The 17,969-nt window shown below is 37.0% G+C and overlaps 1 protein-coding gene across 1 annotated transcript in view; it reads left to right on the plus strand.

Moving 5' to 3' along the window:
• Positions 1–17,969, plus strand: part of DNAJC10 (DnaJ heat shock protein family (Hsp40) member C10) — a 126,146-nt gene that overhangs the window by 67,530 nt on the left and 40,647 nt on the right. The window contains exon 24 of the mRNA XM_082466704.1: positions 2,337–2,427. Coding sequence (XP_082322830.1) covers positions 2,337–2,345 — 9 coding nt within the window. The 3' untranslated portion in view covers positions 2,346–2,427. The remainder of the gene's footprint in view (positions 1–2,336; positions 2,428–17,969) is intronic.

The following is a 17,969-nucleotide window of genomic DNA, read 5'->3' on the forward strand; positions in this document are numbered from 1 at the left end:
CTGGAAGCCCTAGCCAGAGCAATTAGGCAAGAAAAAGAAATAAATGGCATCCAAATCTGAAGGGAAGAAGTAAAACAGTTTCTACTTGCAGATGACATGATATTATATATAGAAAACCCTGAAGACTCTACCAAAAAACTTTTAGGATTAATAAATTAGTAAAGTTGCAGGATACAAAATGAATACACAAAAATCAGTTGCATTTCTATAAACTAATAAACTGTCAGAGAAGTTAAGAAAACAATTCCATTTACAATTGCATTAAAAAGGATATCTAGGAATAAATTTAACCAAGGAGGTCAAAGACCTGTACACTAAAAACTATAAGACATTGATGAAAGAAATTGAAAAGACTCACATAAATGGAAAGACATTCCATACTCATGGATTGGAAGAATATTGTTAAGATGTCCATACTACACAAAGCAATCTGTAGGTTCAATGCAACATCTATCAAAATTCCAATGGGGGACTTCCCTGGTGGCACAGTGGTTAAGAATCCGCCTGCCAGTGCAGGGGACACAGGTTCGATCCCTGGTCTGGGAAGATCCCATATGCCGCGGAGCAACGAAGCCCGTGCACCACTACTACTGAGCCGGCGCTCTAGAGCCCATGTGCCACAACTACTGAAGCCTGCACACCTAGAGCCCGTGCTCTGCAACAAGAGAAGCCACTGCAATGAGAAGCTTGCACACTGCAACAAAGAGTAGCCCCTGCTCGCTGCAACTAGAGAAAGCCCATGCACAGCAACAAAGGCCCAACACAGACAAAAATTCCAGTGGCATTTTTCACAAAACTACAACAAACGATCTTAAAATTTGTACAGAACCACAAAAGACCCCCAAATAGCCAAAGCAAGCTTGAGAAAGATTATATTTCAAAGTTACAGTAATTGAAATAGTATTACTCTATTTTTGAGTAAATTTAAATTTAGACTTACCCTAACTAGTCACTAACCTTTCTTTTCTTAGTTCTGCGTTTTGTTTCTTTTACTTTCTATGTTGCTAAACAAGTGAAAAAAAAATGTTTAATGATTTGTAAAAGTGATATGTGTATTTATATAATAAAGTTTTCAGGCTTGGAATAGCAATGTTTCATATGGTTTACTATAAAAACTGAGGTTATTGCTAGATCAACTGCATTGTGACTTTTAAAACTACCTCAGCAATTCATTCTCTCCCAAAAAACAGTCACCAAAGAACACAAGACTCAATAATATGACATATCAAAAGGCCTTAATCTAAATCACTATATAAGGGGTTAGGAAAGCTAATTTAATCTGTTTTAACTATAATGATAAATTCAAAATGCAAAAAACATACCTATTTTACTACAGAGATTAAATTACTTTTAGAATTCATTTTGTTGATGTGTTTTGCATAAACTTAGAAAAAGCCTAAATGAGAAATTTTTATACCTCCTCCCTCCAATATTTACAATTATCTTCTCTTAGGATCAAAGCCATGGCTTTCTTATATTCTGCTCTGTTTTCAGAACCTAGCACATGTATGTATAATATATACTCTAATTAACAACCAGCAGTATCATTCTACATTGTTAAATTTGTTAAAATTAATTTGCCAGTAATTCAACTGTGATAAGAATTGTTGGCTAGAAGTTATACTCATATTTTTTCTTTTTTATATTCTTTTATTGTTATTATTTTGAGGTGTACAACGTAATGATTCAACATTTGTATACATTGTGAAGTGATCACGGTAAATTTAGTTACCATTGAACACATGTTTAATTGACAGTGCAACCAAGGGCACTGAATCAACAAATATCAAACTTAGCATGTCCAAAACTGAACTTATATTTCTCTTTCAAATGTGTTCTTCCTTAGAATTTACACTTTGTTAAGGGAGTTATTCTAAGGGTTCAACTAAAACTTTGGAGTCATCATAATTCCCTCTTCATTGTCCCTAAGCCATCAATCAGTCATTTCATCTACATATTCTACCTCATCTTTATATCTAGATTTTGTGCTCTTCACAGATCTCTACTATATTATTTCAGCCCTTTATCATTTCTGACCTGCTTTTTTACAGCAATCCTTCAGTCCCTTTGCTTACATTTAAATATAATTTTAATTTTACTCTATAGAAGTTATACTCATTTTATGCCTAAAAATTTGTAGCAGATGATCTATAAGTTTAATTAGCAGATTTTGTAATGCTTAGAGGGTATTATAATAGATATGGAAATTTTTAGAAGTTAGTAATTTTTATTGTACACTTAAGGTAGCTTTACTTATCAAGAAAGCACCTAGTCCTTTGAAAGGAACTTTCTCAAATAATTTTTATGACTTCATAATTTCTTTTTTCTCCATTCAGTCCCTATGACAGACTTCCCCTGAAAGATCTTAATCAGAAATAACATCAGGCACCAGTAGATGGCAGTGAAAAATAAGCAGAGACGTAGAAGGTATTTCATTACTCAGAAAATGCTGTTTCTACTTCAGTACTGAATGGGAATTCACACAGCCCAGTTTGCCTTTGTTTTTCACCAAAAATCCTGAATATCAGTCACATACATTTGACTATGAGAAACTGCAGAGAAACTAACACTGTACTTTGCATCCAAAAGTTTATAATCTAGTATAGCAACTAAGACAAAGAAATACTCAAGCGTGTGAGTGATACGAAAGAATAAATTTAAGACAGTCATATAGGCATATATACTATTGCAGACAAGTAAACATATATACATATATTGAGGCTCAGTGATTCCCATTCATGACAAATGCTGCCTAGATAACAGTGTACATGGATTACTTTTAAGAAATTATAAAACATTAAACTGTACTAATAATATTTTAATTTTTTTATTCAAAGGCTCCTCAGGATTTTTGGTATTTTAATACTGCTTTAATTAATGAAATAAGAGGTTCAGTGTTTGGGTAAAAAGAGCTGAGCCCTGGTTTAAGAAATGTGTTTCCTGGATTCTAGTTTTGGTCCAACTACTTATTAACTCCAAGTTTGGACAAACCGCTTTATCTCTCTGTACCCTGATCAACTCCTTTGCTCAGTGGTAAAACTCTCTCTTCTTTCTACTTCATCAGGTAGTTATGTAGACAAAATGAGATAACGTGTTTAAAAAAAGAAAAAAAAAAAAAACATGCAGGCAACAGAAATCAAGAAAGTGAGAAATTTTGTAGGACAGATGACATAGTTTCTTTAAAAAAAGATAGCAAGAAAAAAATACAGACGGAAGGGTAATCTATAGATTAAAAGAGATATTAGAGAGAGGGGCTTTTGAGTTATATTAGCTAAAGGCAATGTATGGACTTTATTAAGATTTTGATTTGAACAAACAGACTGCAAAAAATTTTATGAAACAGTTGGGGATATTTAGAACACTAAATGTATATTTGATATCAAACAAGTATTCAATGAAGGGGAATTGTTTTCAGGTATGTAAATTGTATCTACAAAATGAAATGTCTGGGATTTGCTTGAAAGTAATTCAGTGACTAGGATGTGGGGGAAAACGAAATAAAACATAACCAAAAAAGGGAAAAAATAATAATCTAGGGGCTGGAAGTGGTTGTTAATGAAATAAGACTGTGATATCTTATTAACTATTGGAGCTGAATAAAATGGACAAATTAGGGTTTGGTATAGTATTCAACTTTTTCTATTTGGAAATTTCCAAAATAAAGTTTTTAAATAACTAAGTTTAATTTTTAAAAAGCAACATATTGCCTTTATAACGAAGATATTACCGAACTTTTATGCAGAACACCAAATGACAAATTTGTAATAATCATCTCTTTGCCAGATATAAATCCGTTTGCTGAATTAGGAAAGGTAGGAAAATTACTACAGGATAAAGATGGAATTGGTTGGCACTAAGTAGGACTCTTTTGGAAGAGAATATGTGCAATTCATTTTCCTTTCATTCCTCCCTCCCAGCTTGGAACCTGAGAGCCATTTCACTGTTTAGAGCCTGTGTAATTGGCCCAAGCTGTCAGAATGCTTGAAAATTATGATGCTGTTTCCTCACTCAGATCATAAGACTGAATTCTCACACAGAAAGAATTGACTAGAGATTGTCTAGTCGAACCAGACTAATAAAACTAAAGACTGATGGTACAGAGAAGTCTCACCATCTTCTGCAAGGGTGACCTGAGGGGCAGGGTACATCATCTCCCTAAGGTGACCTTCTCTGCTGTTCCTAAGGGCCATTTCCTTGCCTGGCAGCGCCTAGCCCATGCCCTTGATGGATACCACAGCTTTGAATTGCAGCCGTCAGTGCCTGCTACTCTCAGGGATGCTCTTTCCTGAACTGAATCTCTCTTTCCAGCCCTGGATCAATTGATCTCTTTCTCTCTCTGCAGCCCAACAGTTCGCTGTTATTCTCTCAGTACTGCTTCTATACAAAAACTTGTGTGTATGAGAAACTAGACTTTTTCCCTATAAACAGCACTGTAAGAGAGTTTTGTGCATTGTGCAGCATCTATTCGAAAAGACGATTCTGAACACCTTTGAATAATATTATTCATTTCAGAAACATGGTATACAGTAAATTGTTGTATAATTAATGTATGAAATGGACTCACATGGATTCTAGTCTGGGATATATTCAATACAACCCTCGTCCCTTCAACTCCTTCCTTCTGTGTTCTAAGGCAGAGCACAGGCTTCCCCTTGGCTTCGGATGTGCTTCCATAGTCCTCAGAGTCACAGTTTTTCTTACCCTTGCCCTGTCTTCTTGAGTAGCGCCCATCATTCCTTCTGATGTTACATGAATTTAGTTCTCGAGGGAACCCAGGAGCAACTCTCAAGATTCTTTGCATGTCCCAGCCATGAGGTACACATGCACACATACAAATTGGGCCCAGAAACATTCTTAGGTAAGCCATCATGCCCCAAGTTGGAGGCACAAATTCAATCCTACTGAGTCTAGTAGCTTTTAAAAAGGAGATTCCCTTGGTTTGAGAGGAGAAAATTGGGAAGGATTCAAGCACCTACATTTTTGCTGTAATATTATTTTCAGATTTCACAACAGTCTATGAATAATTATTTTTAAAGACTATGAAGAGAAAGTGCTGCTCACATCAGGAGGTGAAAACTCCAGTGGAAGTAGTGGGGATAAAGGGGTCAGACTGCGTAGGATCTCTGCAACAGAGACCAGTGATTTGGAAGTCTGTTTGAAGGAATTAGTGATAGTGGTAATTTGATAATGATCACCTGTTTCCTCTTGCAATACAAAAGATTAAACTGGGGTGCTGCTTAATAGTTAACACTAACATGGTAAAGTTCAATTTGAAACAAAATTATCTCCAAAAATCTCTTATGCATTGAAAAAAATATTGGCTGGGATCAGCTAAGGAACAGATTCACCTAAGCACAGTCTTAGTGTTTCCTACAACTGCAGTCCTATATCCAAATCAGTTGCAGCCCCACTGGTCATATGGGGACACATCACCCACTAGTTTTGGGGGCTTCTGCTTCTTAAGGCTCTAGAAATTGGGAAAGGAAATATCTGCTTTATCTACTGTTGACCTGGTGTTTTGATTTCCGAATAGTTTACAAGTTCTGCTGTTCAAGAAGTTCAGGCAAACCTATGAACTACTACCAAACAGTCCGTGAGTTAGAACAAAAATGTGCCTGTCAAAGCAACAGACTCTAGATTTATGTCTTTCTATGCAAGACCACTACTGAAGGCCTACATGCTTGGTCTTGCCAATTGAAAAGTCAAAGAAATCTAATTTAGTCTAAATGGGTATAGGAATGAAGGTAGTCACTTGAGATTTAATAGGCAAAGATTATCTCAGGAGTTAGATACCTCTTAGTTGAACTAATGATTAGTAGAAAACTAAGACATACTCCTTCACTATAATCTCAGGTGTAAGTGTAACAAATATTTTAAAGGGCCACTATTTAGCGAACATGAGAGAAAACTAGAGTAAAAATAAGAAAGGATAAATAAGAAGTATTAAAAGTTGAAAATTACCTAGAAAGTAAGGATGGAGGGTTGAAATATTACCTCAGAAGGAAAAATGTTAGCAATGGGTAGTAGTTCTAAGTTCTCCACCTTTTAGAGATTGTTTAATGCTGCTATGAACATGGGTGTACAAATATCTCTGACACTCTGCTTTCAGTTCTTTTGGATATTTACCTAGAAGTGGAATTTCTGGATCATATGGTAATTCTATTTTTAATTTTTTGAGGAATCCCATAATGTTTTCCATAGTGGCTGCACCATTTTACATTCCCATCAACAGTTCACAAGGGTTCGAATTTCTCTAACTCCTCACCAACCCTTGCTATTTTCTCTTTGATAATAGCCATCCTAATGAATGTGAGGTGATACCTTTTGGTTTTGATTTGCGCTTTGAGTTTTTTAATTATTACATTTTCCATACAAAAATATTTTGTGGAAGTTGGCTAATTTATATTTTCATACTTCATTTCATAGTATTTTCCCACCTGGATTCATCCTTCAAACTCAAACTCTGTCTCCCTCTATGAAGCTTTTGCTGACTTCTTTACTCCACATTGATTTCTAAATTTCTAAAAATATCTCACTCTCTACCACATAATTTAGCATTTGTTTATAAGAAAGCATAAGCTTTTATTCAGCACTGTACTATTCTCCAATTATTCTATATGCTGTCTTCCAAAGTAGACTGTTAGATCTTCAGGAGCAAAAGAAATTTGTTTTTTACTTATGACCCTCAAGAGTCACTAACGTACTTTAGGGGGCTAAATGCTTGGTATTCATTTAGTTTGCATGACTTTCTACATGTGAAATTTGAGAAGTTTGTAAAGTCAGTATTTTAGCCTTATAGAACTGAACAATACTTAGATGTATTTAAATCTGCTATATAAAATGTCAAATGTATAAACAACAAGGTCCTATTGTATAGCACAGGGAACTATATTCAATATCCTGTAACAAACCATAATGGAAAAGTATATGAAAAAGAATACACACACACACACACAAACACAAATATATATCTGAACCACTTTGCTCTACACCAGAAACTAACACAACATGTAAATCAACTATATTTCAGTAAAAAATAAAATAAAATAAAATGTCAAATGTAAAAGCCATTATCTAATGAAGCATGGTTTCCCTTTTTTTAAAAATAAATTACAACAGTATAATCATGCCTTCTAGCACCAAGAATCAAATGACTTTAGTTGCTCAATATATCAATTACGTAATAACCTTAGCTGCTTAATATATCAGTTATATTGCCTGCTATGCTGAGTTGTTTTTTACATTGCCTTTGCTTTATTCTCTATCTTACTTCATACCCACACACAGATCTACCCTACATGAAATGTGTTCCCTCAGAAGTGGGCCAATTCATCCATTATGGGATCAAGCCATAAAAACTGAATCCAAGCAGTAATTCTCAATTTAAAAAAAGAAAGTCTAGAGCCTCATTTTCAGTCCTCCTTAATCATAACTAGTTGGCAACAAACGTTGGCATTTCTTGGTGTGAATAAGCCTTAACATAAAAACTCCTCACAGTCTCAAGAGTTAGAATTTAAGGGAGACATGTATTCAGGTGGCCATTTATACACAGTATTTTTAAATACCATTTTGGCCAAATGAATATCAAGTGAGTTGCTGTCAAGTGAAATTTTAAAAGCACATAAATATCTTGAACTTTAAAAGTTCAGCCCGGGGACTTCCCTGGTGGTCCAGTGGTAAGGAATCCACCTTACAATGCAGGGGACGTGGGTTCCATCCTTGATGGGGGAACTAGGATCCCACATGCCGCAGGGCAGCTAAGCCCGCACACCACAACTACTGAGCTCACGTACCTCAACTAGAGAGCCCACGTGCCGCAAACTACAGACCCCACATGCCCTGGAGCCTGCGTGCCACAACTAGAGAAGAGAAAACCTGTACAACACAGCTAGAGAGAAGCCCACGCTCCACAACAAAAGATCCCGCATGCCTCAACGAAGATCCCACATGCCACAACTGAGACCAGACACAGCCAAAAATAAATAAAATTTTTTTTAAAAATGGTGTGATGAATTGGGAGATTGGGATTGACATGTATACACTGATATGTATAAAATGGGTGACTAATAAGAACCTGCTGTATAAAAAAAATAAATAAAATTTAAAAACTAAAAAAAAAAAAAATTTCAGCCCAGCTAGAGGTCATTATGTGTCCTGACACTATGCAGGGGAAAATAGATTTGTCCATGATGATTATACAGCTATTAACAGAATATTGGCCCAAACTGCTCCAATTCCATGTCTCATCTTGAAGATACTCTTCAAACTGGCCTCTTCTGTGAAATTTTCCTTGACATGTGAAACCTGGCTCCATTAACGACTACTATATTCTGCCTCTCACTTCTTTTCTGCTTAATAAATCCAGCATCCAGGCATACATATTATACACAGTGTTTTGAGACACTCAAATATAATGTGGATAAGACACTTCAAAAACAGGAATATAGTCATTATAAGATGCAATAAGACTTCTAGTCAGAATTTATAGAATCATGTTTTAATTAATTGCAACATGGGTATAAAATAGATGTTTAAAAGTCAAAAGTGCATCTCACATTTCAACAATGGATGTTTAAAGTGTTTGTAAATTATATTTTGCATTTGACTAAGTACTGAAAACGTGAATTTTAAATTAAATTCTAAACAGTATTCTAGAGAATCAGAAAATTGGATTCTAACACTCACTGTGTAAGTTTAGGCCTGTCCACTTATCTGTTTTCTTGATCTAGACTGCATGAACCTTGAAGGCTAGGACTGTATCAGCATTCAACACATTTTTGGAGAATAAATGAATGAAAGAAAAAATAGGTATGCAAGTCCACTTATAAGCAATTCTCACAAATGTATATAAACCATCAATGAACAATTGTTCTTTAAACTCTATGCTGTGATCTTTCAGTTTTCATTAGAATTAACTGCATCAGCTGAAGTATGTGTTTTATTGAATTAACCAAGTTTACACTACTGTAGTTGGATATCTTCGTGAGAGGGGTTTGAGGGTATGGAACAGGATAATATTTTGAAGTCCAAAAATAATGTAAAAGACATATTCTTTTTTTCCCCCAAAGTGTTTCATTAAAGCTGTTACCAACCCTGGTAGAATTGGTTGGTTTCTTTTACAGCTTCATGTTTGGTCCCTCAAATTAATGTCCAAAAAAAGTTCCATCCATGGACTTGGTGTTTAACATATCCCATTTTTTGAAAGAACAACTCTTTGCACCCCACAAACTACAGAGCTATTGACTTATACCAGTCCATCTGAAATGCAAGCCAGTTTCTTTCTTGATAAATTGCAAGACTGTAATCTCTAAGTGAGTACAGGTTAGGTTCAACTCTTCCACTCATGGAACACTGTGATCCTCTTTGTCATCCTTCCTTTGGCCTGCCTGAATAGGAATCATTTATGAGCTAGCTGTATGAGCTCAACATAACCAATATCATTCAACAAAAATTTATTGAGCACTTATAAGGTACAAGGGTTTGTTCTAGGCATTTAAGATAACAAAGTAAATTTCTTCATCTCATGAAGATTTGATTCTCTCAGTGAGAGATAGACAATAAAACACTTAGCATAAGTAAATGTTATAGTATGTTACAAGTATGTTATAGAATAGAGAAAAAGATAGAACAAGGTAAGAGGGATTGAGAGTACAGAGGCAGCAGCAGGAGGGTTGCAGTATTAAATAAGGTAGGCAGGGAGAGTCTGCCTTTGAAGGAGACTATCTGTGGGTGGAGCATATCAGTAGTGAGAATAGCTAAAGAGCAGGCTGCAACACATGCTAGGCAAGTTCAAGGAACAGTAGGGAGGCTACTGTGGCTGGAGAGGAGTAAGCTACTGGAGAGTAGTAAGGTTTGAGGAGAAACTGAGAATTGGGAGCTAGACCATAGAGGGCCTTGCAGGTCATTATAAGCACTTTAACTTTTACTCAGCATGAAACTGTTAAATTCCAGAACCAAACAGAAGGCTCTAAAAACTTCCAGACAAGAAACACACATACACATACACAAAAACACACACACTAAGTTACCTACAGAAGAACAAGCACCAGACTGTAATTGGAACTCTGGATATGTTGGAAAACTGTGAAGGAAAGACTTTCAAGTTCTGAGAGGAAAATATTTTTAACCTAGGCTTCTATACACACCTACCCAGACACAAATAGCAGGCAGGTAATAAAGATGTTTTCTCAGGAATTCCTTGGTTAGGACTCCAGGCTTCAGGGAGTTCGATCCCTGGTCAGGGAACTAAGATCCCGCGAGTCATGTGGCATGGCCAAAAAGAAAAAAAAGTTTGCTTAAAAAAAAAATAAATATTTTTTTCTCTTAGGCAGTTAGCTGATGGTATGCCTCCACTAAATGAAGGCATTAAAAAAAATGCGTGAGATCCAAGAAACAAGAGAGCAGTGAAGCAAAATCACAAGACAACAACTGAGCAAGAAGATTAAAGATGACCAGGTCAGATTGGAGCTAGAAAGTGAGGCTCTGGGAAAGAAAGCTCTGAGGAGGGAGGGGGAAGTATAAGGGCACATTCATGTCTGGGAAAAACTAGAATATACAGGAAGTAATTGGTGGGGTGTAGAAATGAAGAATGCATTCAGACTCTCTCCTTTGAGTAATCATAGCATTAAAACTAGAGTAAGGGGACTTCCCTGGTGGTGCAGTGGTTAAGAATCCGCCTGCCAGTGCAGCAGACACCGGTTCGATCCCTGGTCCGAGAAGATCCCACATGCCGCAGAGCACCTGAGCCCGTGCACCACAACTACTGAGCCTGCACTCTAGAGCCTGTGAGCCATGACTACTGAGCCACGTGCCACAACTACTGAAGCCTGGGTGCCTAGAGCCCATGCTCCGCAACAAGAGAAGCCACTGCAATGAGAAGTCCACGCACTGCAATGAAAAGTCCACGCACTGCAATGAAGAGTAGACGCTGCTCGCTGCAACTAGAGAAAGCCTGCACACAGCAACAAAGACCCAACGCAGCCAAAAATAAATAAATAAATTAATAAATTTCTTTTTTAAAAAAGAAAAAACTAGAGTAAGAAATATAAGTCTAACCCACCACTTGGCTTTTCAGTGAGTTATTTTTTTATTTTTATTTTTATAAATTTATTTATTTATTTTTGGCTGTGTTGGGTCTTTGTTGCTGCACGCGGGCTTTCTCTAGTTGCGGCGAGCAGGGGCTACTCTTTGTTGCAGTGTGAGGGCTTCTCATTGCGGTGGCTTCTCTTGTTGCGGAGCATGGGCTCTAGGTGCATGGGCTTCAGTAGTTGCGGCATGCAGGCTCAGTACTTGTGGCTTGCAGGCTCTAGAGAGCAGGCTCAGTAGTCGTGGTGCACAGGCTCAGTTGCTCCGTGGCATGTGGGATCATCCCGGACCAGGGCTCAAACCCGTGTCCCCTGCAAAATGCAGGTGGATTCTTAACCACTGCACCACTGGGAAAGTCCAGTGAGCTAATTTTTTTAACAAAACATAGAAATAAAATTAATTAGTCATGAAAATGCAAATACTGTCATTGATTTTCAGATTAACAACACAAAAATAAATATACACTGATCCAAATAAAGGGAACGGTAGGAGCACTAATGTCCTTATCTCCCAGAGAGAAGATAGACTCTGTAGTTCAGGGGTTGCAAACTCACATAGCCCAGTAGGCAAAGTAAATGAGGGCAGTTAGAACATGCCCTATCTAAATGGGGCAGCAGCAGCTCCTTAGCTCCAAAAGATTGTTGACATGAAGAAACAGAGACCCAGAGATTCCAATGTACCAAGAAAAGCCTGGATTTTTATGAAAAATCTTTTAATGTTGACAACTACTTTAAAACATTTTAAAATATTCATAGGGCCAAACAATGCCAGATCCAGCCCAGGGTTTCCAGCTTATGACATTGCTATAGCAGATGGACAAGAAAATGAAGGAAGGTGTTTGAAGGTACAGAGTTAACCAATGGAGAAGCTGAGCTGGTAGCAGCAGCTTTAAAACATGGGAGGTCACTCTTGCCATTTCTATATAACACAGTATTGGAAGTCCTAGCCATAGTAATCAGACAAAAAGAAAAAGAAATTAAAAGCCTCCAGATTGGAAGGGAAGAAGTAAAACTGCCACTATTTGCAGATGCCATGATACTACATATAGAAAATTCTGAAGTCTCCACCAAAAAACTATTAGACCTAATAAATGAATTTAGTAAAGCTGCAGGATACAAGATTAATATACTGAAATCTGTTGCTTTTCTATACACTAAAAATTAACTATCAGAGAATTCAAGAAAAAAATCACATTTACAATTATATCAAAAAGAATAAAATACCTAGGAATAAACTTAACCAAGGAGGTAAAATACATACATGCTGAAAATTGTGTAACATTGATAAAGGAAATCAAAGAGGACTCAAAGAAATGGAAAGATATTCTGTGCTCTTGGATTGGAAGACTTAATACTATTAAAATGGTATACTACTCAAAGCAATTTGCAGATTTAATGCAATCTCTATCAAAATACACCGGACATTTTTCACAGAAATAGAACAAATAATCCTAAACTTTACATGGAACTGCAAAAGACCCTGACTAGCCAGAGCAATCTTGAGAAAAAAGAACAAAGCTGGAGGTATCATCCCCCAAGACTTCAGACTATGCTACAAACCTACAATCATCAAAGCAGTATAATACTGGCACAAAAACAGACACATAGGTCAATGCAAGAAAATAGCGAGCCCAGAAATAAACACAGGCACTTATGGTCAATCTATGACAACAGAGGCAAGAAGATACAATGGAGGATAGACAGTCTTTTCAATAAGTGATACTGGGAAAACTTGACAGCTACATGTAAAAGAATAAAATAAGAACATTTTCTCCACCATATACAAAAATAAACTCAAAATGAACTAAACACCTAAATGTAAGACTGGAAACCATAAAACTCATAGAAGGAGACATAGGCAGAACACTCTTTGACATAAACTGTAGCAATATTTTTTTGGATCTGTCTTTTTAGGCAAAGGAAACAAAAGCAAAAATAAACAAATGGGACCTAATCAAACTTAAAAGCTTTTGCACAGCAAAGGAAACCATTGACAAAACAAAAAGACAGCCTACTGAATGGGAGAAAATATTTGTAAATGATATGACAGATAAGGAGTTAATATCAAAAATACAAAAACTGGAGCCAGGAACCAAGATGGCGAAGTAGAAGGACATGCTCTCACCCCCTCTTGCGAGAACACCAGAATCACAACTAGCTGCTGGACAATCATCGACAGGAAGACACTGGAACTCACCAAAAAAGGTACCCCACATCCAAAGACAAAGGAGAAGCCACAGTGAGACGGTAGAAGGGGTGCAATCACAGTAAAACCAAATCCCATAACTGCTGGGTGGGTGACTCACAGACTGGCAAACACTTATACCACAGAAGTCCAACCACTGGAGTGAAGGTTCTGAGCCCTACATCAGGCTTCCGAACCTGGGGGTCCGGCAACGGGAGGAGGAATTCCTAGAGAATCAGACTTTGAAGGCTAGCGGGATTTGATTGCAGGATTTCGACAGGACTGGAGGAAACAGAGACTCCACTCTTGGAGGGCACACACAAAGTAGTGTGCACATCGGGACCCAGGGGAAGAAGCAGTGACCCAGGGGAGACAGAATCAGACCTACCTGCTAGTGTTGGAGGGTCTCCTGAAAAGGCAGGGGGTGGCTGTGGCTCACTGTGAGGACAAGGAAATTGGCAGCAGAGGCTCTGGGAAATACTCCTTGATGTGAGCCCTCCCAGAGTCTGCCATTAGCCCACCAAAGAGCCCAGGTAGGCTCCAGTGTTGGGCCGCCTCAGGCCAAACAACCAACAGGGAGGGAACCCAGCCCCATGATCTGCAGAGAAGCAGATTAAACTTTTACTGAGCTCTGCCCACCAGAGCAACAGCCAGCTCTACCCACCACCAGTCCCTCCCATCAGGAAACTTGCACAAGCCTCTTAGATAGCCTCATCCACCAGAGGGCAGACAGCAGAAGCAAGAAGAACTACAATCCTGAAGCCTGTGGAACAAAAACCACATTCACAGAAAGATAGACAAGATGAAAAGGCAGAGGGCTATGTACCAGATGAAGGAACAAGATAAAACCCCAAAAAAACAACCAAATGAAGTGGAGATAGGCAACCTTCCAGAAAAAGAATTCAGAATAATGACAGTGAAGATGATCCAGGACCTCGGAAAAAGAATGGAGGCAAAGATCAAGAAGATGCAAAAAATGTTTAACAAAGACCTAGAAGAATTAAAGAACAAATAAACAAACAGAGATGAACAATACAATAACTGAAATGAAAACTACATTAGAAGGAATCAATAGCAGAATAACTTAGTCAGAAGAACGGATAAGTGACCTGGAAGACAGAATGGTGGAATTCACTGCTGTGGAACAGAATAAAGAAAAATAGAATGAAAAGAAATGAAGACAGACTAAGAGACCTCTGGGACATTAAACACAACAACATTCACATTATAGGGGTCCCAGAAGGAGAAGAGAGACAGAAAGGACATGAGAAAATATTTGAAGAGATCATAGTCGAAAACTTCCCTAACATGGGAAAGGAAAGAGCCACGCAAGTCCTGGAAGCACAGAGAGTCCCATACAGGATAAACCCAAGGATAAACACATGGAGACACATAGTAATCAAATTGCCAAAAGTTAAAGACAAAGAAAACTATTGAAAGCAGCAAGGGAAAAATGACAAATAACATACAAGGGAACTCCCATAAGGTTAACAGCTGATTTCTCAGCACAAACTCTACAAGCCAGAAGGGAGTGGCATGATATACTTCAAGTGATGAAAGGGAAGAACCTACAACCAAGATTACTCTATCTGGCAAGGATCTCATTCAGATTCGATGGAGAAATCAAAAGCTTTACAGACAAACAAAAACAAAGAGAAGTCAGCACCACCAAACCAGCTCTACAACAAATGCTGAAGGAACTTCTCTAAGTGGGAAACACAAGAGAAGAAAAGGGCCTACAAAAACGAACCCAAAACAATTAAGAAAATGGTCATAAGAACATACATATCGATAATTACCTTAAATGTGATTGGATTAAATGCTCCAACGAAAAGACACAGGCTTGCAGAATGGATACAAAAACAAGACCCATATATATGCTGTCTACAAGAAACCCACTTTAGACCTAGGGACACATACAGACTGAAAGTGAGGGGATGGAAAAAGATATTCGATGCAAATGGAAATCAAAAGAAAGCTGGATTAGCTATACTCATATCAGATAAAACAGACTTTAAAATAAAGAATGTTACAAGAGACAAGGAAGGACACTACATAATGATCAAGGGATCAATCCAAGAAGAAGATATAACAATTATAAATATATATGCACCCAACATAGGAGCACCTCAATACTTAAGGCAACTGCTAATAGCTATAAAAGAGGAAATTGACAGTAGCACAATAATAGTGGGGAACTTTAACACCTCACTTACACCAATGGACAGATTATCCAAAATGAAAATAAATAAGGAAACAGAAGCTTTAAATGACACAAGAGACCAGATAGATTTAATTGATATTTTAGGATATTCCATCCAAAAACAGCAGATTACACTTTCTTCTCAACTGCGCAAGGAACATTCTCCAGGATAGATCACATCTTGGGTCACAAATCAAGCCTCAGTAAATTTAAGAAAATTGAAATCATATCAAGCATCTTTTCTGACCACAACGCTATGAGATTAGAAATGAATTACAGGGAAAAAAACAGAAACACATGGAAGCTAAACAATACGTTACTAAATAACCAAGAGATCGCTGAAGAAATCAAAGAGGAAATCAAAAAATACCTAGAAACAAATGACAATGAAAACACAACAATCCAAAACCTATGGGATGCAGCAAAAGCAGTTCTAAGAGGGAAGTTTATAACAATGCAATCCTACCTCAAGAAACAAAAAAAATCTCAAGTAAACAATCTAACCTTACACCTAAAGAAACTAAAGAAAGAAGAACAAACAAAACCCAAAGTTAGCAGAAGGAAAGAAATCATAAAGATCAGAGCGAAAATAAATGAAATAGAAACAAAGAAAACAATAGCAAAGATCAATAAAACTAAAAGCTGGTTCTTTGAGAAGATAAACACAATTGATAAGCCATTAGCCAGACTCATCAAGAAAAAGAGGGAGAGGACTCAAATCAATAAAATTAGAAATGAAAAAGGAGAAGTTACAACAGACACAGCAGAAATACAAAACATCCTAAGAGACTACTACAAGCAACTTTATGCCAATAAAATGGAAAACCTGGAAGAAATGGACAAATTCTTAGAAAGGTATAACCTTCCAAGACTGAACCAGGAAGAAACAGAAAACATGAACAGACCAATCACAAGTAATGAAATTGAAACTGTGATTAAATATCTTCCAACAAAGAAAAGTCCAGGACCAGGTGGCTTCACAGGTGAATTCTATCAAACATTTAGAGAAGAGCTAACACCTATCCTTCTCAAACTGTTCCAAAAAATTGCAGAGGAAGGAACACACCCAAACTCATTCTATGAGGCCACCATCACCCTGATACCAAAACCAGACAAAGACACTACAAAAAAAGAAAATTACAGATCAATATCACTGATGAATATAGATGCAAAAATCCTCAACAAAATACTAGCAAACAGAATCCAACAACACATTAAAAGGATCATACACCACGATCAAGTGGGATTTATCCCAGGGATGCAAGGATTCTTCAATATATGCAAATCAATCAATGTGATACATCATATTAACAAATTGAAGAATAAAAACCATATGATCATCTCAATAGATGCAGAAAAAGCTTTTGACAAAATTCAACACCCATTTATGCTAAAAACTCTCCAGAAAGTGGGCATAGAGGGAACCTACCTCAACATAATAAAGGCCATATATGACAAACCCACAGCAAACATCATTCTCAATAGTGAAAAACTGAAAGCATTTCCTCTAAGATCAGGAACAAGACAAGGATGTCCACTCTCACCACTATTATTCAACATAGCTCTGGAAGTCCTAGCCATGGCAATCAGAGAATAAAAAGAAATAAAAGGAATACAAATTGGAAAAGAAGAAGTAAAACTGTCACTGTTTGAAGATGACATGATACTATACATAGAGAATCCTAAAACTGCAACCAGAAAACTGCTAGAGCTAATTAATGAATATGGTAAAGTTGCAGGATACAAAATGAATGCACAGAAATCTCTTGCATTCCTATACACTAATGATGAAAAATCTGAAAGAGAAATTATGGAAACACTCCCATTTACCATTGCAACAAAAAGAATAAAATACCTAGGAATAAACCTACATAGGGAGACAAAAGACCTGTATGCAGAAAACTATAAGACACTGATGAAAGAAATTAAAGATGATACCAACAGATGGAGAGATATACCATGTTCTTGGATTGGAAGAATCAACATTGTGAAAATGACTATACTACCCAAAGCAATCTACAGATTCAATGCAATCCCTATCAAATTACCAATGGCATTTTTTACGGAGCTAGAACAAATCATCTTAAAATTTGTATGGAGACACAAAAGACTCCGAATAGCCAAAGCAGTCTTGAGGGAAAAAAACGGAGCTGGAGGAATCAGACTCCCTGACTTCAGACTATACTACAAAGCTACAGTAATCAAGACAATATGGTACTGGCACAAAAACAGAAACATAGATCAATGAAACAAGATAGAAAGCCCAGAGATAAACCCACGCACCTATGGTCAACTAATCTATGACAAAGGAGGCAAAGATATACAATGGATAAAAGACAGTCTCTTCAATAAGTGGTGCTGGGAAAACTGGACAGCTACACGTAAAAGAATGAAATAAGAATACTCCTTAACACCATACACAAAAATAAACTCAAAATGGATTAGAGGCCTAAATGTAAGACCGGACACTATAAAACTCTTAGAGGAAAACATAGGA

This window comes from Balaenoptera physalus (genome assembly GCF_965194825.1).
Source record: "Balaenoptera physalus genome assembly, chromosome: 6".
Classification (NCBI taxonomy): Eukaryota; Metazoa; Chordata; class Mammalia; order Artiodactyla; family Balaenopteridae; genus Balaenoptera; species Balaenoptera physalus.